The sequence below is a fragment of the Gymnodraco acuticeps genome, unplaced genomic scaffold, assembly GCF_902827175.1.
Source record: "Gymnodraco acuticeps unplaced genomic scaffold, fGymAcu1.1, whole genome shotgun sequence".
In the NCBI taxonomy this organism is placed as follows: domain Eukaryota; kingdom Metazoa; phylum Chordata; class Actinopteri; order Perciformes; family Bathydraconidae; genus Gymnodraco; species Gymnodraco acuticeps.
The window spans coordinates 3,645,863-3,673,496 of NW_022990947.1; the positions used below are offsets into that span (position 1 = coordinate 3,645,863).

General features: G+C 42.7%; 1 protein-coding gene across 2 annotated transcripts; it reads left to right on the top strand.

Moving 5' to 3' along the window:
• The first annotated feature begins 1,943 nt into the window (after positions 1–1,943).
• Positions 1,944–26,260, top strand: LOC117558621 (transducin-like enhancer protein 1). 2 transcript variants are annotated; one of them, XM_034234911.1, is made up of 20 exons: positions 1,944–2,678; positions 3,014–3,114; positions 4,109–4,172; positions 4,837–4,881; positions 10,268–10,331; positions 10,468–10,574; positions 13,665–13,881; positions 14,257–14,273; positions 16,416–16,529; positions 16,744–16,797; positions 16,995–17,144; positions 17,283–17,421; positions 17,935–18,134; positions 20,732–20,799; positions 21,386–21,635; positions 22,253–22,500; positions 22,742–22,889; positions 23,009–23,159; positions 23,746–23,822; positions 24,261–26,260. In XM_034234911.1, the coding sequence occupies exons 1-20, from the start codon at positions 2,655–2,657 to the stop codon at positions 24,366–24,368; spliced, it is 2,346 nt and encodes a 781-aa protein (XP_034090802.1). In that variant the 5' UTR covers positions 1,944–2,654; the 3' UTR covers positions 24,369–26,260. The 2 variants fall into 2 exon arrangements, with proteins under 2 accessions (XP_034090802.1, XP_034090801.1); XM_034234910.1 differs by lacking the exons at positions 1,944–2,678; positions 3,014–3,114; positions 4,109–4,172; positions 4,837–4,881; positions 10,268–10,331 and having other exon boundaries at positions 10,479–10,544; positions 13,664–13,881.
• The last annotated feature ends 1,374 nt before the right edge of the window (positions 26,261–27,634 follow it).

A 27,634-nucleotide genomic window follows, 5' to 3' on the forward strand; every position in this document is an offset into this window, starting at 1 on the left:
CATTACCATCATATGAGAATCATATTTATAACAGAATGATTAAGGAGGAATGGTAACAGAAGGGGATGGTAAAGATAATAGTGAACAAACCAAACACAGAGAAGAACAACATGAGATCAAACACACACACACACACACACACACACACACACACACACACACACACACACACACACACACACACACACTTGTACGTGCAAGCCACTGTGATCTGTGATTAACAGTACCACCCACCGAATAACACCTGTGTTTTTGTATGTTTATGTGTGTGTGTGTGTGTGTGTGTGTGTGTCTGTTCGTGAGAGCTGGGAAAAAGGTCATGGCTGGTCACAGTCAGGAGTCTCTCATATGGACTGGATCAGCCGATGCAGAGGTTAGAGGTCAGAGGTCAGGGGTCGGGGGTTGAGCTCTCTAAGCCAATCACAGGTCAGCGCGGGGCTGAGGGGTTTTCACAGTGAGCGAGCGGTACTTAGACGTGATAAGAGGAGCACTTTTTGAGGTTTCATACATTTTATTCCTCTTGTTAAAGGTGTTTTTTTGGGGGGGATATCTGCAAGGGAAGATCTCATAATAGTCAATCTCATAATTTGTAATAATAGGACATATCAATTAATTGGACTTGACTCAACAGTTCTGTGTATAGAGTTTATGTATAATGAACTACCATCTGGCTTATGGTTAACTCTGCTCTCTTGTGATATCGGCAAACTTACTTATTATAAACATTATTATTGAAATAATTGTAATACAGTAAAACACTATCCCTGGATATTTACAGTATGTGTTTAATGTGTCGAATCCCAAATAATTGTTGGTATTTACATCGGCTTGGCTGGTAATTGTGATGTCACCACTTATTAGTTATACTTTCTAGACAAACATCAACATAAGCGTCTTGATGCTGCCTGAAGAAGAGCTCACAGCTTGAAAAACCTTCTGTGTGTTGACATTGGCTTAGTGCCATTATATTCATGCACACGTGTGATGTTCTTGGATGCCAACATGCCATTATTTACCATTACATTATAACTGCAAGTAAGGATTTCCCCAGGCAAGTTGTTTTTCTTTAGCTTGAAGTGTAATTTTCAATTAGACAAATGCAGCATTAATTTATTAAGTGACATCAACTTGTACCAGGACCTCCCAATTTACTATGAAAATATTGGGTTATGGGTTTATCCCTGTGAGCTATCACCCTACAGACTGAATAGGTGAAAACTGCACTTAATGGCTAAAACATTTATCCAGCAACAAATGAGCAGCATGAATACATTTATTTTCTTAGAGATGTAAAACAAAGTGAGCCCTACGAAATTAATTTGCACACTATACAGGCTGTAGTATTACAAAGACAGAAAGAAGAGGAAAAGAGAGAGAACAGTGAGTTGATTTTCCTTGACACTTGTTAGGAAGGTTCACAGCAGCTACTAAAGACATAAAGTATTTTGTGTGTGTGTTTATGTGTGGGTGTGTGTTGTGTGCGTGTGTGTGTGTGTGTGTGTGTGTGTGTGTGGTGTGTGTGTGTGTGTGTGGTGTGTGTGTGTGTGTGTGTGTGAGGGAATGATTCGATTGTGTATCGGCGTGCATGTGCGTGGGCACGTGTACATGCACGAGCACATCTTCAATCCCGCTCCTCCTGAGCCCACGTTACTTTGATTGACAGGTGAGACTTGCCTTCACACACCACACTGCCCGCCCTGCGCGCCTCCAGAACGGCAGCTCCTTGCTACGTCCTGATTGGTCAGAATATGCGTTGCTCAACCAGGTCAACAGACTCGGGGCACTTTACAGAGCGGCTATTGGTCAGTTCTGTAATCTACATCACTATCCCCACGTGGAGCGGCATCTCTGATTGGTCCAGATCCGTTTTGTGGGCGGGTCTACAGTTTCGGTTAGCTGGGGAGCGTGAAACCGCGTGAGAAAGTTGCCATTGAGGTAAAGCAGAGCTAGACTGTGGACTGCTGCCGCCGCTGTGAGAGTAGTTGTTATTAAACTAACTACATCTTCCTCTTTTTTGTGAAACCTATTTGGACGCATCTAACTGAGTGGGGAAGTGAATATTTCTGTTTTTGTTGACTGTTCAACCGCCAACGAGCGACCGCCGCGAGTCAAGTGGGAACTCTTCACTGCAATTAACTTGTGAGGATTTGTTGCTGATGCTCTGCAGGAGAGCCGGGAGTTTGCGGCTGTCTGTGGAGGGTCTACTCGCTTGACTTTCTGCTTATTTGTTTATTTGTCTCGCTGTACTCGGAATACCCCGGATACTACACACAACAAACTGGGGTGGCTCCAGCCCTATCATTTCTCACCTGGTTCATTCCCTCCTCCCCCTCCCTTTAGCTGCCTCCAGCTAATGAGCCGTTTCCCGTGTTTTTCCGGTTGATTTACGACCACACTGCCGGTGGAGCGGAGGAGAAACAGCGACCGAAACACAGCGAGGAGCAGGGATTCACATTAAACGCTCCGTGAACTCGCAGGGAGCGGTGGGGGCTGTCGGTTTTGTTTGAAATTAATGACACTTGGTCCCGATAATAGCGGCGGATGGATTCGTCTCCTTGATCCGGAGCCCCCCATATCCTCACTGTGCCCTAATTTGATCCCTCGAAGAAGCGGGGTTTAAAGAAGGAAACCGTTGCATCCTCCAGGAGATAACTATGTTTCCCCAGGGGCGACACCCGGTAAGACCCTTCCTACTTTCACAGTTGTTCACCTGGCTGTAACCGGCGGTGCACAGCCAGGGAGATATCGTTACCTCTTTGTTGTCTTACTTTTAACTGCCTACCGGCTAAGCACATGCTTACATCAGGCTCTTTATTCTTGTTAATTGGGCTGTGTATCTACCCCTTGAAGCAGCATGGGATTGATAGTAGTGTTTGTTTAATAACTGCTATCATTAAAAAGCTGTTGACTTTGACACTACATGTGAGCCTGGAGAGGATCAAACGAACATTGTAGGCCACATAATGATGCAATATGATAATAATAATCCTGTGTGTGTGTGTGTGTGTGTCAGACGCCCCACCAGGCTCCAGGCCAGCCCTTCAAGTTCACCATCCCAGAATCACTGGACCGCATCAAGGAGGAGTTCCAGTTTCTTCAGGCACAGTACCACAGGTGGGTAGAATAAACACACACATTCACAGTTAAGGCTACTCTGTCTTTATGGTCAACAAACATTATGGCTTTTTTTGTTCTCCTCTACCCTATAGCATTAAACCTCACCCTAACCACAGTCACCCCCCCTACCATAATGAACAAAACCCCAGCTTTGGCCTCATACTAACCCATAAACCTGGATTACACACAAAAGTGTACACACATGCAGCAGACCCAGGCATCAGTGTTAGCGCTTACACTGCGGTAGGTCTAAGTCTTGGTGATGGGTGAGAGCCAGAGGGTGGCGTGTGGGCTCAGCGTTTCATAAATCACTCCTTATTTTCCTCTATGTGTGTAAGGAAAAGACTGCCTGAGCATGGGTGCAGTTTTCCTCTGCTTGATGTGTGTGTGCTACTTTAAATGTTTCTGTGTTATCGTGGTGGGGTTGGCCGTAACAGTTGTATGCTATTGACCTATAAACAGGCGCTTTTTTCACATCCTGATTTACACATACACAGATCATTGTTCAGCCAACAGATACTACTACTTTTCATAACAAGACAGGAAGAACCACCTTCTCCGTTTCACTTCCTACCCCGTGCCTGGCTTTGTTTTTTTTGCATTTGTGAGTTCTTTTTTCAGTGAGAAAATGAATCTGATAAACTGTATTCAAAGTTGTATGCTTTAACATTGCTAGTTATCAGTTGAAAGATTCACATCCCTTACTGTTTGTTCTTCTTTTGAGTAAATGTTTCAGAAAAATTATACATACTGATATTCTTTTATTAGCAATAAAGCTTGTTTGTACAGAAACATCTAAATTGAACAACTAAATAACCACCCACAAAGGCTGATAATTATATGTATCTATACTGTATATACATTCTCAATTTGGGAAAGTGAGGTGCTGGTTTACGCTGGCGGGCCTCTGTTGAATTGGATAAAATTGGCTTTACTTAAAAAGTTCTCAGTTTTTCTCAAAGTAAATGTTGTATTGGTGGTGTTGTTTCAGTCTCAAGATGGAGTGTGAGAAGCTGGCCAGTGAGAAGACGGAGATGCAGAGACACTATGTCATGGTGAGATAATTCGTCTTTGAGGGGGATACTGTGTCCCAAGAAACTAATTTTGAACTTTCATAACTTCCTAACTCTAAACCTATTACCTAGATAATATTGTATAATTGTCTGAACAAATGGAACATGCATATTACGAAAGAAAAACACACACCAACAAGAATGTTTAAAAAGGACTTTTAGAGTGCATGATTAGACTGTTCTACAACTTTGCAATTTATTAGGGAGTTTTTTTATCTTCATTAAATTAAGCTCCAATATTTCAGCAAATGTAACAATTCACTAGGTTGACAAGATAAATATCTGAACATGTCCCTTCTGTCTTATGTAAAATAACAGTTTACTTTGACAGCCATTCAACCTGAAACAAATAAGGGTTAGTGTGGGGTAAAAGCCTTTGCTGTCTGACACAGAAACAAACAAAAAGTATATAAGACAGCAGTTTGCCAACATTGCTATCTACTTTGCTTTTCTAAACACATTTCATTCAGATGCAGGGTCCTTTTTAAAAAGCATTTTGATTACTCTTTGAGAATGAGAAGATCAGCGTGCCTTTGTGGTTCCAAGGACGCATTGAGACACTGAGACACATCGTCTCAGTTGCTTAGGCTTTTAATTTGAAAGGTTCAGAGTTCCTTTCACTAACTTGACTCTCTTTCCTCCCCAGTACTATGAGATGTCTTATGGCCTCAACATTGAAATGCACAAACAGGTATGGATGCTTATATGTCTGCCTCTTGTCTACTCTCTGATTCTTCCTGTTTGTCTTTCTTCTCTCTCTTCTTCCCTCCCTCTTTCTCTCTGATGGCAGGGTTTTGATGTATTTGGTGTTTGTGCCTGTTGACGTGTCCTTGTGTGTGCACAAATGCATTTTTTGCGTTCATTCGTTTGTGTCTGTGTGTGTGTGTGTTTTACTGTATGCCCGGGTGTGTGTGTGGATGTGTGTTTATTCTTGATCGATGGGGCTCTGTCTCCATTTCCCCAGTTAGGGCCGGCCGGCTGGGCCCCGAGGCAGGATGAATGGCTCTGTAGATTGATTGGTGCTGTCTAGGGGAGCGGCCTGCTTTATTACATTAGAGGGGCAGGGCTGGGGAGGGCAGAGGAATCGATCATGGTGAAGCCGGCAGAGGAGAGACAGTGGAGCTAAAACACACCAACACACACTTTAGTAGTGCAGATGCACAAGTGTGCAAACACAAAATACAAGAAGGACCCATACCTGTTGTAATCTAAGGCAAGGACAATTTGACACATCCTGTCCTGTACACACAAACACAGGAAATCAAACATGTTTATGCATGAGCACATACATACACAGCCTCATTGAAAGGTAAACATCTTTCACGATTAAGTGTCTAGACAAATGGATGATGTGCAAAATCTCTCACCCTCCTCCTCATGCACACACACACATTTCTCCACAGGAGAGGTGCAGGGCTCAGAGCGTTTACCAGTAATTACCACAGCTATCGACCAGTCCGACCAGAGGAAATTGGAGGTGGATTGGCCTGGTTGCTTCACAGAGGAGTGGGGATGCGTCTCTGACTTTCTCACACTCCCCCCCCCCTCCCCCCATTAGTTTTCCCCTCATGTGCTCTATCTACTCTTGTGTTTCTCTCCCATCTTTATAACCCAAGTTCTCTCCCTTTCTTTTTGCCTTACTTGTCTCCTCTTCATTGTACTACACCCCCACCCTTGATTCTTTTCTTTTTTTTCTTGGCTCCTTTTTGGTTTTATGTCCATGTGAAGCTACTGTTCTGTCATTGTGAGGGAACGCGGGCACACACACACACACACGCTCCAGGGGAGGTCATTAGCTTGGGGCTGCAGTTGTCAGAGCAACAAGCTTCTGTGGGTTGGGGGGTACGGAGGATACAGAACAACCCACCTCCTGCTGACGAGGTGTGTGTGTGTGGCAGTCATGCTCCAATTATATGTGTAATGGCAACCCTTTTCTCTGTTGTCACATGATGTGTGCACACTTGCATCTTCTCTCTGAAACTTCAATTTTTGTTTACCCACTGTCAACTATATTTGTGGATTGTGCAATATAGCATTTCTCCAATATTTTAATCCAGTTACTGATAAGAGCAGTGTGTTAGGGGTGGAGAGTTTTGTTGTGACTTGTCATGATCACTTGGTGATTGCAGCTTTGGGTATTTACGGCCTTATTTGTTTGATCCTTGTTAGTTTGGTCAGTTAGCTTAGTTAGATTAGCCGAGCTGACCTGATAGTAGTTGGTCAGACTATTCTCAGACGACCTAATTGGTGAGCCATTATACAAGGCTAATTATAGGCTTACAACCTAGGATTCTGAGAATGGACTTGCAGGTATAAGGCGCTTTCACACCGGAGTACTTTTCCCGGGAATAGTTCCGATAGTTCCTGGGATTTTGCGTTCACACCAAAAAGATCTGGAACTAGAACTTTTTTTTGCGCACCTTTTCACAAGTCCCTGTTCTAAGGTTCCAATTTCTGATTGGCTGAGCGAATTGCAAACCGCGCCCCGTAAAACTCTTTAAAAGTTTTTGTGAAGCCGCCATTTTATTTGCTCGCATTAGCATTATTAGCATTAGCCCTGCGCACCAACGGAGAGAGACTAACTTATGGCAACACAAAATAAAACATGGGAGCGGTGGAGATGAGGAGGTGTCGGCGCTTCTGGCGATTTACTCGGAAGGCTTCAGTAGAAGCTGCTGGGAGCCAGTCCCCAACTCTGGGGACTTCCGGCCGGGGACTTCAAGTGGCAGTATACGCCGTGAAGTTGTTTGCGGCCTGCCAGTAAACCCAAAGCAGAAGAAGAAAGTGACGTCAGCTAGCTCTCCCTCTGGGACTTATTCTGGTGTGAACGCGATTTACTAGATAGTTCCAGGAAATAAAAGTTCCGGGAACTATTCCTGGGGAAATTACTTGGTGTGAAATGCGCCTATAGTCTGCCTGAAATAGCTCCTTAGTAAGAGCTTTGTAGGCATCTAATAAGTTGGATATTATGTGATTGAGTTACAGTGAAGTTGATAGGTATGCGTCCTGCGTCACTAGGGATGTGCATCTCCATCACTGAGGCCGATGCGATGCGCATCTCGATATGTTGCCAACCATACGATACATTAACGATATGCTTGAAGCACCGGGCGATACGATTCACCCCTGTTGCGATACACTTCGATAGGATTTGATTCAACGTTATGCGATTCGGTGAGATTCAACACAATGCAAAATAATGATACAATTCAATATGGTACGACAGAGGATTTCGTTTTATTCCTTAAATGCAGCATATCATAAATTAACAAAAAAGTGCTTCACATATTTGGTTCTCTCTACTAGTACTGCACATTATGCCGTTTTTTTTGTACCTTTTCACAAGTTCTTTGTAGTAGTGTTCCAGAGTACAGTGCAATTTTATAACACCTCACAATTAAACAATTTAAGGATGCATTGCCCAGGATTAACAATGTGCAAATAACAACTACCATAGTGCAATGCACATACAACTGCCAGTCTGATGTGCTTAACACTCATTCATAGGCTAACTCACCAGTGAGCAGAAAGCAGTGGTTTCTATATGAACAATAACAAATACAAATAACCTTTCACAAACAGGTATTTCATAACTGCTTACAATTGTAAGGAAGACATTTCAACTATTATTGGCAGTCACAGGCTGCTGTAATCTAAACCCCACTCTCTCTGATATAACACCTCACTGAGTGATTTAACTCATATGTCTAACTTTCAGGTTTCTCTTTTCAGCCGCAGACCCCATGTCGCTTCTTTATGTGCGTCGCTAAGTTCCACATACTACTTGTGTACTTTAAAGCGGCACGGCATCGTTTACAATTTGCGAGCGATTTTTCAAGTCTTTCTTGAAAAATCGAAGTGTTGCCAAACGATTTGATTGTAGGTATTTTTCGGTGCGCTGTGTTTCTCTTTCTCCTCGACTTCCATGTTTGTTGATAACTGTGACTTTTGGCCTCCGTAGTGGCGAAGCAAAGACCAAAGATCGTCTCTGCTGAGTGCTGACAGGATGAGAGGATATTATATGAATGAATCTTTTTTTTACTGATGCAAAGACGCTACAATCGATGCATCGCGAGTTAAACCGAAACTATAGCCGATGTGCACTCTTTCAACCGGTGCACTCGCATTTTGAAAGTTTAAGCCGGTGCACCGATGTAAATCTTAACATCCCTAGTCTCCACACATTAAAAGCACTAGGACGGGGTACACTCACAATCCATGCCTCCAGCAGACGCCTCCATCTGATTATCAGAGGCGCCAGAATCTATTCAGAAGTGTGTGTACATGAGACACTGAACATTTAATAACTTGAGCAATATCTTTTTTTCTATGCAACATTTGCCAACAACTTATTTGCTCCGAGTGCATTCATCTTTGTGGCTCTCTCACACACTTTTTACGGACACACATTATGCTACAAACCGCTGATAAAAGCTTGGGAATGAATTATAAGGAGTGGATTATCCCATACTTAATTATGTTGAAAGAAACTTACTTTCCTTGGTGCAACGTAGTTTTGTCCTTTTTTATTTTATCACCAGACTTTAAAGGACAGCTTCTGACTGTCTGCTGTCTTTATCAAGTGACATGTTTGTGGTAACATTTCACATAATGTATTCAACACCACTTGTCACCACTCTTGTCACCAGCACCCTGTTGTGGGGTTATGTGTATAGAAACGTTTCACTCGAACAAGTGTGCAGTTATTCATAGATATCTCTTAACATTGTGCGGATAGTACAAGTCCTAGTGTTTTAACCCAGATGTGTGAATGAGTCTTTTAATTTTTCAGATGATCAATTCATTTCTAGACATGTTCTATTTTATCTCATATTCTCTTTGATTCTGGACAAAGAGTCAATTATTTATCGTGTTTAGTCTTCATAACAAGAAGACTATTTTTTCTTCTTGCTTTACTCAGTTTTACTTGGCAACATATTTAACCAACCTGTTACATTATTATAATATCCTTTTTTGGTACCATAGGTTCAGGTTGAAGCAGTTACTTGTTTATTTAGATACTAATAATCTAATTGGCTAATACTTTATTTAGCTCTTCCAAGTACATAATTGGCTGAACTGTGGCGGGGTCAGTTGTTTGGTGAGCTGATAAATGTGTGTGTGAGTGAGGAGCTCCAATGAAAGTAATTATGCTACTGCAACAAGAGGGGCGTCACCACAATGTTAGATTTTCAGAAATGATTGAACCCATCATTCATCAGAAAATGGCCTTAATGACCTTTTCATGACAAAGGGATGGCAGGAAGGCAAGAAGAACTTTAAAAATTGAGACCTAGTTAAGCAAGTAGGGAACTTGAACAGTGTATTCATCGGAAGTCACTTTGAAAGAGGAAGTTCTTTAAATCATTACTGTAAAAGGGGGAAACTTGCCATAGTAGTCAGTTATTTCTAAACCAGGTGAAGTAACGGTTGGGTCTGATGTTCGCTGTGGGATTCCAAATATCTTTATGATCACTTGGAGACGTTATTTTCATATGATTTTACATGACGGCAACAAACCCCTGTAGCTTTCACATCCAGCGAGTGTGTCAATGTATCTATTGATGTGAGATGTGTGTGTGTCTGAAGAGCCATTACTACATTTCATAGCTTCTCCAATTCCCTCTTCACCCTGGCCTCCTTCGTATCAATTTGATTGGGTGATGTGTAATATGACTCCCCTTATCTGATTTGATGCCACTGTGGGGGTATCTGGTTTCAGACAATTGTTGCCACCTCCGGGGGGTTGGGGGGCAGGCGGATGTGTTGGCATGGATACTGGGGGAGAGCAAATTAAGTTAGTCGCTGATGAGATTATGTCGAAGTGCTGATGGGAAGAGGCACAAGAGCACAGAGGATAGAGAGAGAGAAAATAAAAACAACAGGCAAGAGAAACTTGAGCTCCCACTGATGTGTGTGTGTGTGTGTGTGTGTGTGTGTGTGTGTGTGTGTGTGTCCAGTGTGTGCGCTTGTATTGGTGTTGGTGAACAGCTGTCTTTCCCAATTAATGTAATTATGTTATTAACAATTAAGTCTCTATTTGTTTCCGTGTGTCTCTTCTTCTCTCCCGACATCAGACTGAGATTGCCAAGAGACTAAACACCATCTGTGCACAAGTCATTCCCTTCCCTCTCACAGGAGGTAAGTACGTGTGACTTTGAGCCACAGACTGTTTGTTATTTTAATGCTATTTATACACTCGTTGTTTCTACTAGATGTTCTGATATAATCCACCTTTTTACATTTGGTCTTCATGAACATTGTATGTTTGCTCTAGCAATCACAACGCAGGTGGTCCAAGCTGTGGAGCGAGCCAAACAAGGTGACCATGGCAGAGCTCAATGCTGTCATCGGGTACGTGGACTGCCAGGCCTTCCACCTACAGTGTGTATACCCTTTTTACTTACCTCTTACTTAAAGACACAATGAGTAGATTTGTCGTTTGCGGTTTGTTAAGCCAACATTTCGAGTTGTATTTTAGTTGGCCTGATTTAACCTGAAACATTCAAAATCCCTACTAAAACGTAAATATTGGCACTTGTTGGGTACTTAACTAACATGGACTTTACATCGTAGTCATATGGCTGACATTTAAAAGGAATTAAGTTATTTTAAATTCCTCATTCACTAAACCAATCTCAAGGTCATGGGCCTATACTGAATACAGGACCAATGAAAGGGTTGGTAGGAAAATGAAACTCCAAGGATGCAGATAGTTTCTCTTTTTATGGACTAAGGGTCTGGAAAATAAAACTGATAGATTGAACTGATGTTTTTCTTGGTGAACGAGCAGAGTACAGAGGATATTAATCAGTGGGTTAACTGATGAGATGTGTTTATTGAAAAGCTGTCCTCAGCCTTTGATGAATCAAGCAGCATGGCAAGCTATTCAGGCTCGAGCTGTGAAGGTATTGGAGTGCGAGAAAAAGTTACAAAAACATGAACTTCTTACTCCGCCTTGGCGATGATGCCTAGGTTAAAAGTGAGGCAGAGAGGAGCTGTTGGTGGTATCTTTTTGGGTGGGGGGCTAGCTCAGAATACTTTATAGCAGTCATAGGGGATTGACTGGCGGGAAGGTGAGGCCAGGGGGTTGAGCTGAAGGGGAATGTGGGAAAAGGGGGGGTGGACGTGGTGGGGTTCCTCATAGCTTTGGCTTAGCAAATACAGTGGCAGTGGGTTTGAAGAGTTAAATGTGAGGTGGGCTTTATAGTTGGCTTGGACTGATGGGGGTCTATGTGTGTGATGGGGGAGATGAATTTGGCAGTTGCTGTTTGAGTCTTAATTGCAGGATTTCAGTGTTTGTAAAAGGGGGGGTCACGGCGTTGCCCTTACACTCCCCTCTTCACCCACTCCTCCCATCTCCCACGCCAGCCTGTCATTCACCCCGTTTGTGAGTTAAATGAGTGTAATGAAGCGTGTTGCCCCTACCTCTGCATACACACATGCACACGCACACACAACACATGCATGCACACGCACCAGCTCACACTAACATCCCATGACAAACCAGGTTCCCCTAGCCTCCACCAATACTTCCCCTCCATTTACTCCCATCGGGGGTCTTGTTTGTGTATCCATGTGTGTGTGTTTTTGCATCTGTTGGTGTGTGCGTCTGGGGGAAGCAGAGCGTGCATTTCTGTTATCCCTAGAAAACAACAGGCAGGATGGTTGAGTGAGGGTGTGTGTGCCTGCCTTGTTTATCTAGACTCTGTGTATGCATGTTAGTGAGACCGAGTGTGACGTGCGGGTGTGTTTATGTTTGATTGTTGGGCAAGCGAGCCAACTTTGGAAATTGTGTGTGTGTGTACAGGCAGGCATGGGGGTTGAGGCTAAAAGACTGTTTCGTTGTTTTGCTTTCATTCATCGGGGCAGGACGCAAAGAGTGAAGGATGGATAGAGAGAAAAAGAGAAGGCGGGGGCTCAGGAGAGGAGGAGTGGGTTAGTCAATTAGGTGAGATAAAAGTCGGTTTGACCTTCAGCACTCCTTCCATCCCTGCTGAGTTGCCTCCTGTGCCCCCCTTTTCCTCCACCTCCTCTCCTTCCTCCTCCCTTCCCCGTGGCGAATCAGTGAGCTTGGATTCCCGCGGCTACTGTCTGAGGAGGCAATAATGATGTTTTGGAACACAAAGGCATTTCACGCTCAGACGAGCGCCTGATTTGGTGTGAAAGAGAGAGCAGGGCTGCCAGCCAAACTCTCTCTCTGACCCTCTTCTCTCTTTCTCCTCTCCTCTCTCTCCTCAGCCGCCTCACTCCCTCAGCCGACCTGACAGTGCAGGCAGCAGCTGGGGCTCTCAGCTCGCACCCCCCTTGCCTTCCACTTCTCCGTCATTCCTCCTTTTCCTCCCTGTCTCCCTCCCCCCTGCTTCTCCCACCACATCCTCAGGCTCTGGGCTGTGATCCCAGCTGTCAGTATTGTTCAGTGTTTGACCCCAGAGGGAGGGGAGAGTGTGTGTCGGTGTGTGTGGGGGGAGAATATGTGTTCACCAACTTGTATACTGCAGCAGCTTGTTGAGGTGGTTTGAACCCAGACACTGAAGGAACAGTCCCATCTGTTGAAGACTTTAATAGGGTCATAAATCTCTATTAATTAGATACAGAGTGCTATTGATTCTTTACCTATTGGCGGCTCAGTGTCATTCACTGACATTTGAGATTTAAGATTCAAAAAAGTCTTCCGTCCACACGCAATAGGCACCAGAAACGTGTCCGTTCACACGAGACCGCTCGAAAGCGCTGGAGACGCTGTAGTACATATGCCGGGCCTGTAAGTGGCGCTGTACTCCTGCTACAAAAGCAGTGAGCACGTAGCCGGTTGCCATTTAGTTCACAGATCTAACCACCTTGGGACCCGTTATCGTTATCGTTTTATGCGTTTCCATGTCGGCCTCGTGTGGCCGGACCGTCTATATGATAGAGAACTGAAGCGGATATGACCGTTATCGTCCTCGTGTGGCTTGGACCTAAGGCAGCTACAGTACAACATTTTTAAGCCTTGTTCATTCCAGTGTGTGCATGGTGGCATCTATTAAAAATGTGAACATGTTTTTAATTTCCAGTGAGCTCATCATCTAATATTTGTAAGTCTTGAAAATAAACTGTACTGCTTCATTTTTGTGGTAAACCTTTTTAGTTTAGATGTATGGTACATTTCCCCGCTGTTGGAAGAATAAAGAAATTCTGATTCTGATATTTCAAGTTAAGCCTACAACACCAAGAAAGATCAAACAGTAAGAACGGAAGAAAGGAAGAAAATAAATTCTGTGTCGACAAACACTTGATTTGTTCAACTAATCAATTAGTAAATTGAATCCACACTTGTGACTCTTAGTTTCTTGCACAAGAATTATACAAAAGCACCACTTTAATTCTAAGTGAATCTACGTAAAGTTGGGCAAACCTACTCAACTGTAACTGAAACTTTTCTTCCTCTAACCACACATTTCTTTCTCCTCTTTTCTCCCTGTGTCTAAGCAGCAACACCTATCCCAACACCACGGTGGTGCCCCCGTGCCCCTCACCCCTCACCCTGCTGGCCTGCACCCCTCTCAGCTGGGGGGTTCAGCTGGTCTCCTGGCTCTATCTGGAGCACTTGGTGGTGTTCCTCCACACATGTTGGGAAAAGAAATGGGTGATAAAAAGCCCCACATGTCCGGAGCAGACATGCACCCTTCAGGACCCGAGCACCTGAGAGGTGAACGAACAACCCCCCCCAACAGAAACACCACATGAAACACAAAGTGGTGGCTGGCCTGGAAATTTGTGAATAACAAAATGATTTAATACGAATCGCTTTTAATCCAACATCCATTTCATTAAAACTGCAATTTAAAAATGATGTTTCTCAACGATTTTTTGTTTTTACTTAGTATTTCACATTATTATAAATGGACTGCTTCTAACTCATTATGTCTGTGTGAACTTTTGGATCTTCTTGTTTAAAGATATTATTAAATGTACACTTTCCATTTATAACTCATTATGCTTCCTTTCTTTCTTTTGTTTTCTGCTCTGCTGAACACCCAACTCTATGACCTCTACCCCATGTACACATTTCCAATTGCAATAGACCGAGAGCCCGGCACAGTAAGTACTCCCTCTTTCTGTAGCAATGTTTACTGTTCTGACAAAGCACTCAGTGTATCTTCCTGTCTCTCTGATTGAGATACTTCAGTTTTGGGGAGTTTGACTTTGTTCTTTGATGCATTTTGCATTCAGTTTGACTTAATCTCAACAGTGAGATTAGTTTGTTTTAGCTCAGTTGATAGACGTCTATGGGATCAGAAAGCTTTACTCAAACCGGAGAAACATATACACCGTCTGCTCTAAGTTAACAACATTTAGTCTAAATGTTGCATTAAATGTTGCAGTGCAAAGTTATAATGAAACAATTTTGGCTCTGTAGATTACAAAGTAAAGTCCTAAAAAAAAAATATTTACAGAGTTTAATCCCTGCTCTATAGTATGTAAAGAGCAAATGTATCCACATAAAAAGTAAGACTTGCACTTCAAACTAATATATCAGGTGAACTGCACCTGTTGCTGAGGCATGCCTTTTTCTCCATTCATTTTAATGGTATTACTTTCATTGCCCCTGCAGTGACTCCACTTTCTCCTTATGCATAAAAGCCCTTTGCTGTTCTTTTGTTTGGTTTTTACCTCGGTTTCTCTCCCAAATAGCTTTCATCCTTAAGTTGTATATTATTGTGTGTGTGTGTGTGTTTAGGGATCTCTTGGGCAGAGCTTTGGCCTGCCTGTTTAGTTCTGCCCTAGATCTGCTCTGAACTGTTAGGTTTCTTTTCTCCTCCAAATGAGCTTTTTAGCATGGTCACGCACACACACCCACGCAGGCGCACACACAAACACACACAGACACACACTCCTCCAGCCTAGCCTGCATTGTTGTGCCTATTTAACACCTCAGTGAGCAGATTACCCCCTTCTCCCCCCTTCCACCGCCCCTGATCCCGCGCTTAAAGACTCTCATTGTGTTTAATATCACCACCACTGAGAGGGGAGGGCTTGGGAAAGGGAGGGGGGGAGGGGGGGTAGCAGTCATATGACACTGAGCTTGTGTGTGTGTGGGAGAGACTATGCTAAAAGCGATCAGGGGAGAGACGGAGGGGGGAAATTGCTTATGTTTTGCGGGTCAGTGCTCCTGTGCTCGGCTCACTAAAACCTTTCAATGAAGGGGGGGAGGGAGGGAGGAAGAGGGAAGGGCGTGAAGGAAGGGGGCCTTTGGCAGAATACAGATTTTCAACCCCCCCACCCCTCTCGTTCCCTCCCTCGTCTCTTGTCACCCTTTCTTCTCCTCCACACTCACCCCCTCCCTCATGCTCTCTGTCCTCTAATCTCATCCCCTCCCTCTCCCACTTTTTCTCACCCTCCTCCCCTGCTCTTCTCTGCTATTCCTCCTTCATTTACCCTTTCCCCCCCCTCAGAGCCCAAGCGCTCGTCCCTAGATGTGTGCACGCGCATGTGTGTTTGTGTATGTTGGATGCACATTTCATTGACAGGCTGAGACTATAATGGACTCAACATGAAGCTTTAATCCATTAACAATAGGATCCGTTGGTCAGGAGGCCAGAGGGGGGAGCTGTGTGTGTGTGTGTGTGTGCACGTGTGTGTTTTTGGGAGCGTGCACTTGTGTGCACGTGTGTGTAGAGGGATGCATGAGTGTTATGCAAGTAATACACACATGCATTTAGTTACACACTCACACACAGGCTTTTGCAGTCATTTACACACGCACGCACACACACACACACGCACGTACGTACACACACACACACACACACACTGACTGAGCCATGAGAGGGAGTACTGATAGATTTTAAGAGCCACTTAATGTAATCGTCAGCTTCAGAGGCGTGTGTGGGACTGGCTCTGGTCAAGTGAGAAAAGGGGTTTCTGTTGGAGTGTTAGTGCTGCTTAATTCATGCTACTGTGAACTATTAACCTGTTTGCAAGTAAGAGTCTGTTTTTCTAACCCGACTGAAAAGCTGCTGTAATTAGTGGTAGATGGATCAGGTGGTTTAGAGAGTTCATGAAATATGCCCAACACAGCACAACCTGAACTATAAATGGCAAAATTGTCTCACCTCTGCAAAAAAATCTCTTTTTTTCCCTCCAAACTATTTTCTTCTTTATCTATTTTCTTATTTCCTCTGCTCTCCTTCTGCTCTCCTTCTACTCTCCTTCTACTCTCCTCTCTGCTTTCATCTGCAGAGTAACTCATCGCTGCCAGAAAGTCTCAGGAACTCAGATAAGCGACGAAACGGACCCGATTTTCAAAATGACTCCAAGAAACGCAAGGTGGAGGACAAGGACTCGAGCCACTATGTAAGATTTCTTTTTTCTGACTGTATGTTTGTTTGTGCAAAGGGATGTAAGAAAAACAATATTTATCTGTGTTGATTTGCAAACAATTTTTTAGTTATTGCACACAAAATCACACATCAAATGTTAGTGTATGTTTCAGTTGGTATTTTTTCAACTTGAATATTTAATTGCTAACTCTTGTAACCTCCTGCTAACTGATTGTTGTGGTTTGCAGGACAGCGACGGGGAGAAAAGCGATGATAATTTAGTGGTGGATGTATCGAATGAGGTCAGTATGTTTTAATATTTGTCATTGTGGTTGTTTCCTGTAGGATGAATGTATAGGTATTACAGTTGTCTGTGGGGAATGGTTTCTTTTAAATGAACCACAATATATTCACAGTTGTCCATGGGATTGTTGCTATCATCATTTAGTGCAGTGCTTATGTTTTCAGGTAGTTAACTGAATCTTTGTCCCTCCACCAGGATCCAGCCTCCCCTCGCGGCACACCTATCCCCTCCCCAAGAGAAAATGGCCATGATAAAGCCCGTCTTCTCAAGAAAGACCCCAGTAGTCCAGCCTCTACTGCGTCCTCAGCCAGCTCCTCCTCCCTCAAGTCCAAAGAGATGGCAATGGTAGGAATGGACAAGACCCACTTTCAGCTGTCTCCGCAGATAGTTGAATAGAAGAAAGATGAATTGATTGATAGGAGGAAACATGTGTCAGTAGTTACATTTCTTGTTTGTTTCTAAATGTCTCTCTCTTTGTGGCAGCGAGACAAGGCAGGCACACCTGGGTTAAAGTCAAGCACGCCCACACCGAGAGGTGACTCCACCCCTGGTCCCAGCTCCACCCCTGGAATCCGGCCCAGTCTATCAAAACCCCCGTCCATGGAGATGCCACATCCAGCCAGTAAGTCTAGTAGAAAAGTTTGTAAATTAATGATATGATAGGTTGTGTTATTTCATGTGCTTATCTTCGCCAGAAGGCAATAAGTATTGTTTTCTGAATTGCCTCTAGGAAAATTCAGCCTCACTGTTAAGAGTCAAAAGGTCTTGGTTAAATGATGTAGTTCTTTTAGCTTGCTTCTAAAATGATGTTGTTTATAAATCTAATCACCTCATCATCTGATCCTGCAAATAATCTCAATTACGGTCGGAAATACCTAATGCTGGAGTTCACTTTGCACCATAGCCAAGGAAAGAATTGGAATCTAGAGTAAGTAGATACATCTGTATGGACAAGAATCAGGGTTCGTACAGGTGCTGGAAATCCTTGCTTGAAAAGTGCTTTAATTTGACTTTGGAAACGGTGTAAGAACCCTGAAGAATTGTCACAGACATGCTTAAGGGCGTCCACTTGTGATGGGATCATTGGGGTTGTTACCTGTATTTAATGTGTCTGTCCCTCCCCTCTCCTCCTCAGCTGCAGGTTTGAGGACCCCTCTTGCTGTACCCGGCCCGTACCCGGGTGCGTTTGGTATGTTGCCCCACGCAGCGGCGATGAACGGGGAGCTGGCAGGAGCAGCCGGAGCCGCGGCCTACGCTGCTGGACTGCACAACATGTCCCCTCAGATGAGTGCTGCAGCTGCGGCCGCTGTGGCAGCGTACGGCCGCTCACCCATGGTGAGTGAAAATGATTTGTGGTTTAGTTAAATAATAAATGATAATAAAAAATAGATTTTCTGTTAGCTGCATGAAATATTGTGAGATTGTCTTTGTTCTGTTGGTGTACAGTAGTGGTTCTCAAACTTTTTCTGTCAAGCCCCCCCTTTGGAGAAAAAAAAAAGTCGGGCCCCCCCCAACACAAATAGTCAGGCTCAGTGGCGGCGCCAGAGATTTATTTTGGGGTGCTGTGGGGTAGCTTGACGTTTCATAGAGGGTGCTCAAACATTTAGGGTTTCCCATTAATGTACCGGTCGCTACAGTGGAATTTTCTACTGCAACATTCCCCATGCATATACACAGTGTACTGTACCCGCGACTGTTACAATGAAGGCTCGATAATCAGCTCACGGCATATAGGTGTAAGCAGGGTTAAAGTGCTATTTTTATAGGTGATGTGTGGACCTCACATAGGGGAGTCCGGGGGCAAGCTCCCCAGGGAAGATTTTTAAATATTGAAGTTAAAAGCATCAATCTGGTGCACTTTGAGAGCAAAATGAAGAGATCTATGGACATCTCTCAACACCCATTTGAAACAGAACTGGAAACAGATTTACTACTTCTTTATGGATATTTTACAAATCACCTTTTTAAACTTTATTCTTGTTTTACTGTCATATAGTATTTCATACCTGTTTTTCATTTATTCTCTTATTTTTTTATAACTATAATGATCATATAAACGTGTGCCTCGGAAATAATTGTTTACATTAATGGTGACCAAAACGTTTGAGACCCACTGAGATAACACTGAGAGTCCTTTAGCTCACTGAGTCTCTCAGTCTGACAGGAGAGGACTCTCCTCCACTTTGTTGTTGAAAAAACTCCTTACAGTATATCCGTTAGCGTAGCTCGCTAGCACCAGAAGCTAACAACTACGATCTCCGGTACCGGTGCGCTCTCTCTCTCTCTATGAGTGAGTGCACACAAAATGGCTCGTTCCACACACACACACACACACACACACACACACACACACACACACACACACACACACACACACACACACACACACACACACACACACACACACACAGAGCCGAGCTTTAATGAAACACAGAGAACCAGACGTAATAGTACTGTACTGTATTATATTATTTTCAATCAATAATTTTTCAAAATATGATTATTATTATTATTTTTTTTTTATTTTATTTTAATAACCATTTTCCCCCCTGGTCTCTCGCGCCCCCCTGTCATGCCTCTGCGCCCCCCACTTTGAGAACCACTGGTGTACAGGGACATATTTAAACACAACAATAAAAGTACAACTTTTTTTAGAGATGAAGTACAAGTCTGAAAAACAAAATCATTATTTAAAAGGTATTAAGTTTGAAGTCAGTTTTCACTGGAGCATGCTTTGGCAGGAACTCAAGATATATCATACCTCTGTGAAGTTGCATGGTAAAGGTGAGACAAGACGAGTTGATTTTCAAGTCATGCATTCTGCTTTGGCCTTCGTCTTGGCTTATAAGTGTGTTCAACAGTCGCTTCCTATTTCCTGTTCACACTCAGGCACCCGGGCAACAGTTGTTGTATGCACAGTGCTCCCATCTCAGCCATGAAACCATGTAACCTGCTCAAGGCAGATTTACAGCGGTTGTATGGTTTATCTTTCCATTTTTTTACGATTGACCTTATTCCACCGAGAGGAAAAGTTCAGTGTGTTAGAGATTTTCATGTGTCCTTGCCATCCTTTCTGCTTTATGAACTTTTATTTCAGTTTAGTTCATATTTTGTCTACATACTGAGTTTCTTCCAGGAAAGTGACTGATACATGCATTTCACCTTCCTTTCTTTCCTTCATCTACCTTTTTAGAACTCAAATAACTAAAAATCAGAATTACATTTACTTCATATTAATGTTTTAGCAGATTAAAAGATCAGGAAGTTTAGAGGTGGGGTTATGTTTGATTACTGGAAAGTGTCAATAGTTACACAGCTGTATTTTCTCTCATCTGTGCGATTATTTCAGTATGTATACAGTGCTGGTTTGCATTTCGTTCAATCACCTCATTTCTCTTGACTGTATTTGCATAGTGTTCATTACGCTGTTTAAATAGGTTTAGTAGACTCACAGCTGTTTCTGGGCAACGTGTGTGTGTGTGTGTGTGTGTGTGTGTGTGTGTGTGTGTGTGTGTGTGTGTGTGTGTGTGTGTGTGTGTGTGTGTGTGTGTGTGTGTGTGTGTGTGTGTGTGTGTGTGTGTGTGTGTGTGTGTGTGTGTGTGTGTGTGTGTGTGTGTGTGTGTGTGTGTGTGTGTGTGTGTGTGTGTGTGTGTGTGTGTGTGTGTGTGTGTGTGTGTGTGTGTGTGTGTGTGTGTGTGTGTGTGTGTGTGTGGTGTGTGTGTGTGTGTGTGTGTGTGTGTGTGTGTGTGTGTGTGTGTGTGTGTGTGTGTGTGTGTGTGTGTGTGTGTGTGTGTGTGTGTGTGTGTGTGTGTGTGTGTGTGTGTGTGTGTGTGTGTGTGTCACGGGTTAATATTGACCTGTGAGCATTTTGCAATTGCCAATGGGTGTGTGTTTGCACTGTGATCATAACATGTCTGTGTTCTCTTCTCAAGGTTGGTTTTGATCCTCATTCTCACATGCGAATGCCTCCCAGTCTGTCAGGAATCCCTGGCGGAAAACCGTAAGTGTGAATGTGGTAGGGCTGCACCATACATCCATCCAGCATGGTCGCATCGCAGGACCTGCTGTGTGGACTTAATGTCTTCTGTGTGTCATTGCTCTACGATGATGTCCACAACTCGACCAATCAGTCTTTAAACACTGAGCCCAACTCGTTAACTTTGCTTTGTGGGTGTGGCTCATGTCAACACCCTTCATATCTGTTCGACTAATACACTTTAAAGTTTAATGGAGCACAAAAGCTAGCTTCTTAATGTCACTTTAAAGTGTATCAGATAGATTTTACTTTTAAATGAAGCCACATTTTTTTACTGTTGTTATTCCTGTATTTTTTCAAGTTGCAATATATATCAAGGAAAAATGCAACGTCAGTATTTTCCAATATTGTGAAGCGCTAGTTTGCAGTTGCTTGTTAGTTTGATGACTTATTGCCTGAAGCCACATGGATGAACCTTTATGTAAACCTCCTCTCAGGCACAGCTTTCTTGTCTCTTTTTATTTTACACTGTATTCTGTTATTATCCATCTCTTTCATCTTTCCATCATGTATAACCGTCTCTCCTCCTCCTCCTTCTTTGTGTTTTTAGGGCTTATTCTTTTCACGTGGCAGCGGATGGCCAGATGCAGCCGGTACCTTTCCCCCCGGATGCTTTGGTTGGCCCAGGGATTCCTCGCCACGCCCGTCAGATCAACACACTGAACCATGGAGAGGTGGTGTGCGCCGTTACCATCAGTAACCCCACCCGACACGTTTACACAGGAGGGAAGGGTTGCGTCAAGGTCTGGGACATTAGTCACCCCGGAAACAAGAGTCCAGTGTCGCAGTTGGACTGTCTGGTGAGTGTATATATATAATACTGTATAAAGTAGCTTTTTGGAGCGAGAACAACTATCATTTCTTCAGTCATGGTGCATGTCCTTTGAAAGGCAACAAGTATGACCAAATATGTTAATTTAAACCTGGTTTTCCATAACTAACACGAGACAACCTTGACATGCAATATTGTAGACAAAAAAAAGAAATGTTTTCTTAAAAAAACATTTGTATATTCATTTTCTGTCACTCTCTCGCTGTCAAACACAGTTGGTCTCGGGAAGATTGTGCTACTATAAAACACAGTTTGTTGTTGGTGGGTTGGGTTGTTTATTTGTTTATGTTGGGCAGTGTTGATTGGCTCTTCTAACGGTGACCATGGAAGCCACTGATCCATCAGTAATGAGCACAGTCAGGGGAACTTGCCAAAGCAAAACTGCATTCCTAATTGTTTACCTGTGATTTTCATCTGGTAATGATGAGAGATAATTTGTTTGGTCTGGGACTAAGTTTATCAGCCTTTATCGACTCGGAGAGAGAAACCTTTTTGATCAAAAGTATTAACAAAAAATTGACGATTGTAATGACTTTTCTTTATGCAAAACATTAAATATATAAACTTTTTTGTCTGCCACCCCAGAACCGAGACAATTACATCCGCTCTTGTCGTCTCCTGCCTGATGGTCGGACGCTGATAGTGGGAGGTGAGGCGAGCACGCTGTCAATCTGGGATTTGGCCACGCCCACTCCTAGGATTAAAGCGGAGTTAACATCATCAGCGCCGGCATGCTACGCTCTGGCCATCAGCCCCGACTCCAAGGTCTGCTTCTCCTGCTGCAGCGACGGAAACATTGCAGTCTGGGATTTACACAACCAGACACTGGTTAGGTAAGAGAGATCTTCAGTCTGAGTTTGTTCTCCATTCACCCATCATCCACACTTTGGACCCTCCTTTATAACCACACTCTCAGCCCTGGCTGTTTGGATGCTGATACAAATATTCTTAGAGATTCACATTTTGGTAGTCTTTGATGTTAACAATGGCCCAAGCAATCTCTCCTCCTCAGTATGACTTTTTTCAAACATTTATTTATTTATTTAACTGAGAAAGTATGTGTGTATACTGCAGGCAGTTCCAGGGCCACACAGATGGAGCCAGCTGTATTGACATCTCCAACGACGGCACCAAGCTGTGGACTGGAGGCCTCGATAACACCGTTCGCTCCTGGGATCTGAGAGAGGGACGGCAGCTGCAGCAGCATGACTTCACATCGCAGGTACACACTCATATCTCTATTTAATTACTCTTTCAAACATTTAAATGAGTGTCTCCAGAAAGACTGAATTAAATGTCAGCAGCCGTTCCAATGTAACATTTCCTGTCTCTTGTGTCCAGATCTTCTCTCTCGGCTACTGTCCGACAGGAGAGTGGCTTGCGGTGGGGATGGAGAGCAGCAACGTGGAGGTCCTTCATGTCACCAAGCCTGACAAATACCAGCTCCACCTGCATGAGAGCTGTGTGCTCTCCCTGCAGTTTGCCTCCTGTGGTAAGCAACTGGCTGTCTGGATCTCAGTCGATTTAGCTCTCGTTTTATACATTTTGTATGGCTTTGTAGTCTACCTGAAAGGAATACTTCATCTACAAAATGACGATTAGTGAACCAATTACTCTCCCTGTGTAAAAAAACGTTTTGTCTCTTTGGCGAATCAAATAAACAGAGAGAAGTCTTAATGAATTAAAGGGAAATGGGCCTTGAGTTTCAATACATTAAAACGATATCAAAACATATGTTTGTAAAATTCTCACACAACTTGTGCATTATGATCCTAGTCTCATTTACCCAGACACTACGTTTACACACTCCTGCACAAACAGTTTCTGGATGTCATTACTTTCTCTGTTTTTGGAATCTTTGTTTACTTTGGAGGAAAAAGTTTTCTAAGAGTCCTCAAAGTCACACGGTCTGAGTATTTGATGAAAAAATCATAATGTTGTGGATAAAGTATTTCTTGAAAACCATCTTTTAAAATTACAAGTTGAAATTGGTGCTAGAGGAAGGCAGGAAATTCATTATTTCTATTCTATTCCCCCTGCGATATTGTGGTAGTGCTAATGTGTTTTTCTCTACCCAGGTAAATGGTTTGTGAGCACAGGAAAGGACAACCTGCTGAATGCGTGGAGAACACCCTATGGAGCCAGCATATTCCAGGTTGGTACATTCATCACACCATTTATTAATTTATTAAGGAGATGAAAAGCCTTCCACCAGCAAAGCATTCAGTGCAATATATAACTTGAAACCATACCGGTGTGTGTTGTCCTTAAAAAGCATTTTCTACTTTGACCAGTGAAAGTTACAAACATGCCTGCTGTTTGTATTATGCATTAGAATATAACTTTTAGTGTGGAAACCCATCCTGTCTCATTTACTGTATCCCTGTAACAACGCTATTAAACTTGTTGTGATAGCTATTGATCTTTTTAATCATTCAGCAATATTGATTCCACTAAGAGTATAGCTTTACATTTTTAGAGTTGTAAAACCTTTAGTACTGTATTTCAAACAGTCAAGCAGGGAATAGTCTTTTTCTTTCTTCATTTGTGACTAACCTTTTTACCCGTTCTATGTATCCTTCTCTCTCCTCAGTCTAAAGAATCTTCCTCGGTGTTAAGCTGTGACATATCTGTGGACGACAAATACATCGTCACTGGTTCAGGGGACAAGAAGGCCACTGTTTACGAGGTCATCTACTAAAACTACGGAAAAAGAGAGCAAGGACATTTGTTCTTTCCAACACATCCGATATGTTTCTATACATTTTCAAGTGGAAATCATAAACATGAGTGACCTCGATGGCACATTCTGTTTACTGTTGCAACTGCTGAGGAGACGCAGAAAGGAGACAAACATTTTACACGCACATATCTGTTGTGTATGTAAACATGACTCCATATCAGCTGGGAATGAACTGGAGCAGCTGGGTGTTTAATGGAAGGAGAGGAACTATTTGGATGTTATCGTCTCTGCTGCTTTCTGCTACACGCTGCACTGGAATCAGTTACAGGGACCAAACAATCACTGAACCAAATGCATTGTTGTGACTGGGACCAGCTCTCTGGAGAACACGGCACTGACCTTTAGATTTTTGAACACTTGATTCTGTGTGACGACAGCGGGCAGAGACCCTAGAATGAACACTCAAAACAGATGCTTGAATATGGAAACAAATGGCAGACGGAAAGAGTAGAATGTGGACCGAAATAGAGAGACGGAGGAGGACAGAACATGTTGGTTTGTATTTTGCTGCAAACAGACCTCTCTCACAGCCGGTTCATCTCTCCGCTTTGACATTAGAACCTCAGTTTGCTGTTTGGATACGCCTACACTGTCTGAAAAGAACTGTTTCTGTCAGAGAGACCTCACTCACTAAACTGCACTGTGGAGGAAGCTGTCCACCTACATGCTGGGCACACACACCATCACTGTTTAAACACACTGAACCCGCTGACCTGTCTAACATCAGTCTTTTACAATCAATTGTTTTTTGTGAAGGGTTATTTTAAACCTCATGAGGCAAAGTATGTTTTCATTCTTACCCATTTTAGACGCCACCACCATACACAAAATAAATAGCTTACAAACAAAATAAGCTTTCAAGCATGTTGCTACAGAGGGCAATTAGTGCAAAACAGTTAAGTCGATTTAATAAATCCTCAAATTGCATTGATCGACTTTGTTATGCTTTTAGGAGAACCACAGTGTTTCATCAGATGCACATGACGGCCCCAACTTTACTCCAACTATTACTGAATTGACCAGGAAACATTTCAGACCCTCAGAATTGATAATTTGTCTCCTGTTTGATTTACAAATCAAATTGATATTTTTTATTGACCCCCTGCTGCAGTTAAATTGCCTGTGTTCCCTTTCACCATAGGTTCATTGGTTGAGTCTATAATGATTAAAAGGAAAAGATAATGTAAAATGCCCCATTAATTTAAAACATTATGACCCCCCTGCCTTTATCACTCTTTCAAACACATGATGTCTTACTGTATGGATGGTTGACCACGCTTCATAAACAGGGACCAACTACTTCCAAGAAGATCCTCTTGACAAGTGAATTAACCTTGTGTTCAAACAAGTGGAAAGTCCTGGCTACCATCCTCACAAAAAAACCATCTCAAAAACAGAATTGCCTTTTTTTTTCTTTTAATACTGTTTCTGTTAATTTTCTTGAATGTGGTACACTTGTGAAATTGCCTTGAAAAGTACAACTGTCATGTTTTGTCTTTACAAAATTGAGGATAACAAGCAACAATCAATTATTTGTCCAGATGGATCTACAGAGAGAGATTCAGTTATATTTCAGCTTCAGGAAGGAGTTGCAGACATTTGAAACTCATTAATGTCATGACCTTGTGTTTGGTTTTTTTTTCAGTTTCTTCTCTGTTGAATGTTTGTAAAAATGTGTATATATATGTTTTTTTCTTACAGGACATGCTTTAGAAATAACAAACTGTTTTTGTACATCTTTTACATGGAAAAGAAACGTCTAATCAGGAGAAATACTAAATGGTCTTAATGCTAGCTAATCTAAAATGATTGAAATATCTAGACAATAAATGTGTTTTTTTGTAACTGGAGTGGTCTTTGACTTTCTGGGTTGGACACATTAGGACATTGATACAAATCTTTTAGATCCATTACAGATAACTGGTGGAGGCTTTCAGAATCCACATTGGAAACAGAAATATATTTAGATTCAAGACATTAAAAAAAACATGGTTAAAGTGAACTAGTGCCTTATCCTTCCTCATGGAAGTATGACTGAACTTATAAATGCTCAGTTGCCAACAGAGGATAAAAGCTGCCCTCAACTGGCTTTGAAAAAAATGCATTTCTTATTACAGCATAAAGGAGTAAATAGACTTCTGCATCAGATCAGAACTGTTAATCCCTATTGTAATGTTACTTTCCATATTAAGGTGTTATCAATCTGAATGTACACACACAACCTTAGCTGGAGATATGTGCGACATGACAATCAGGTTTCTTCAGAAGGAATCAAACACTGTTTTATTTTTTTATTCCTCAGTCTCGAAAAGGAAACGCTCTTTTGCATTTACAAAAACGTTTTCTTTAACCGGACTACTGCTCAATCCTGGAAGTCATGCAGTAACACTGTCATGCAGTAACACTGTCGTGCAGTAACACTGTGGCTTTGTTTATCCTGTGGAAACACATGACCTGCCTTCATTGTTTTCCTGCTCTCCGGTTCAGCTCCAGCCTGAAAAGCTTTAAGTGATTAAAGGCAAAGAATGATATGATGGGTACACTCAACCATCATGGGCTGTTTCAGTGTGCAGGAAAGACGAGCTACCGGTGAGATTTGTGTGTTTTCTTCAACCATATGTGGTATTGATATGGAGGTATAGATAGTAGCAGAACAGAGCAGCTGTTCAAATCCACTCTGTTGAATAACCAAGTCCAATCCCCTGCTTAATACTAACACCCACAACAAACAGACTCTCTCTCCCCTGAATGTAAACTGTAAATCTGATGAATTACTATGAATACATAATTCTCTGAATCCCCGGCTCTCGTACATTCACAAACACTTGCACAACCACACACACACAGTGTTGTACAGTATGAGGTGATTATGTGGCAATTACAGCAGTCACAGTGAAAACATAAGAGCTGATCCTTGGAGAAAAAGAAATGAAGGAAATGTCACTCCAAGTTTTCAGTCCGTCCAGAGATTTCTGAGCTCTGAATCACAGTGTTCTCTTTTGATCATCAACGCTGCTGCCGCTCTCCGATACACAGGCGGATTATTCCCCCTAAATCTCCCAAATCCCTAATCCTATTTATCTCAACGCCACACAAAAAGGTGCTCTCGTCCCACTGCTCAGTTTATATGTACAGTACGGATGTGACTATACTTGTGTTTCTACATTTACGAGGACCACATCAGGACATGCAGTAGTGACATTTCAAGCAGTGCTCATGTTAAA

Excerpts from the sequence above, each read along its gene's own strand:
- LOC117558621 (XM_034234911.1), top strand. The coding sequence starts at position 2,655 with ATGTTTCCCCAGGGGCGACACCCG. Across the intron at positions 4,173-4,836 it reads TGCAGAGACACTATGTCATG|TACTATGAGATGTCTTATGG; the intron begins GTGAGATAATTC and ends TTTCCTCCCCAG. Across the intron at positions 17,145-17,282 it reads AGTCCAAAGAGATGGCAATG|CGAGACAAGGCAGGCACACC; the intron begins GTAGGAATGGAC and ends TCTTTGTGGCAG.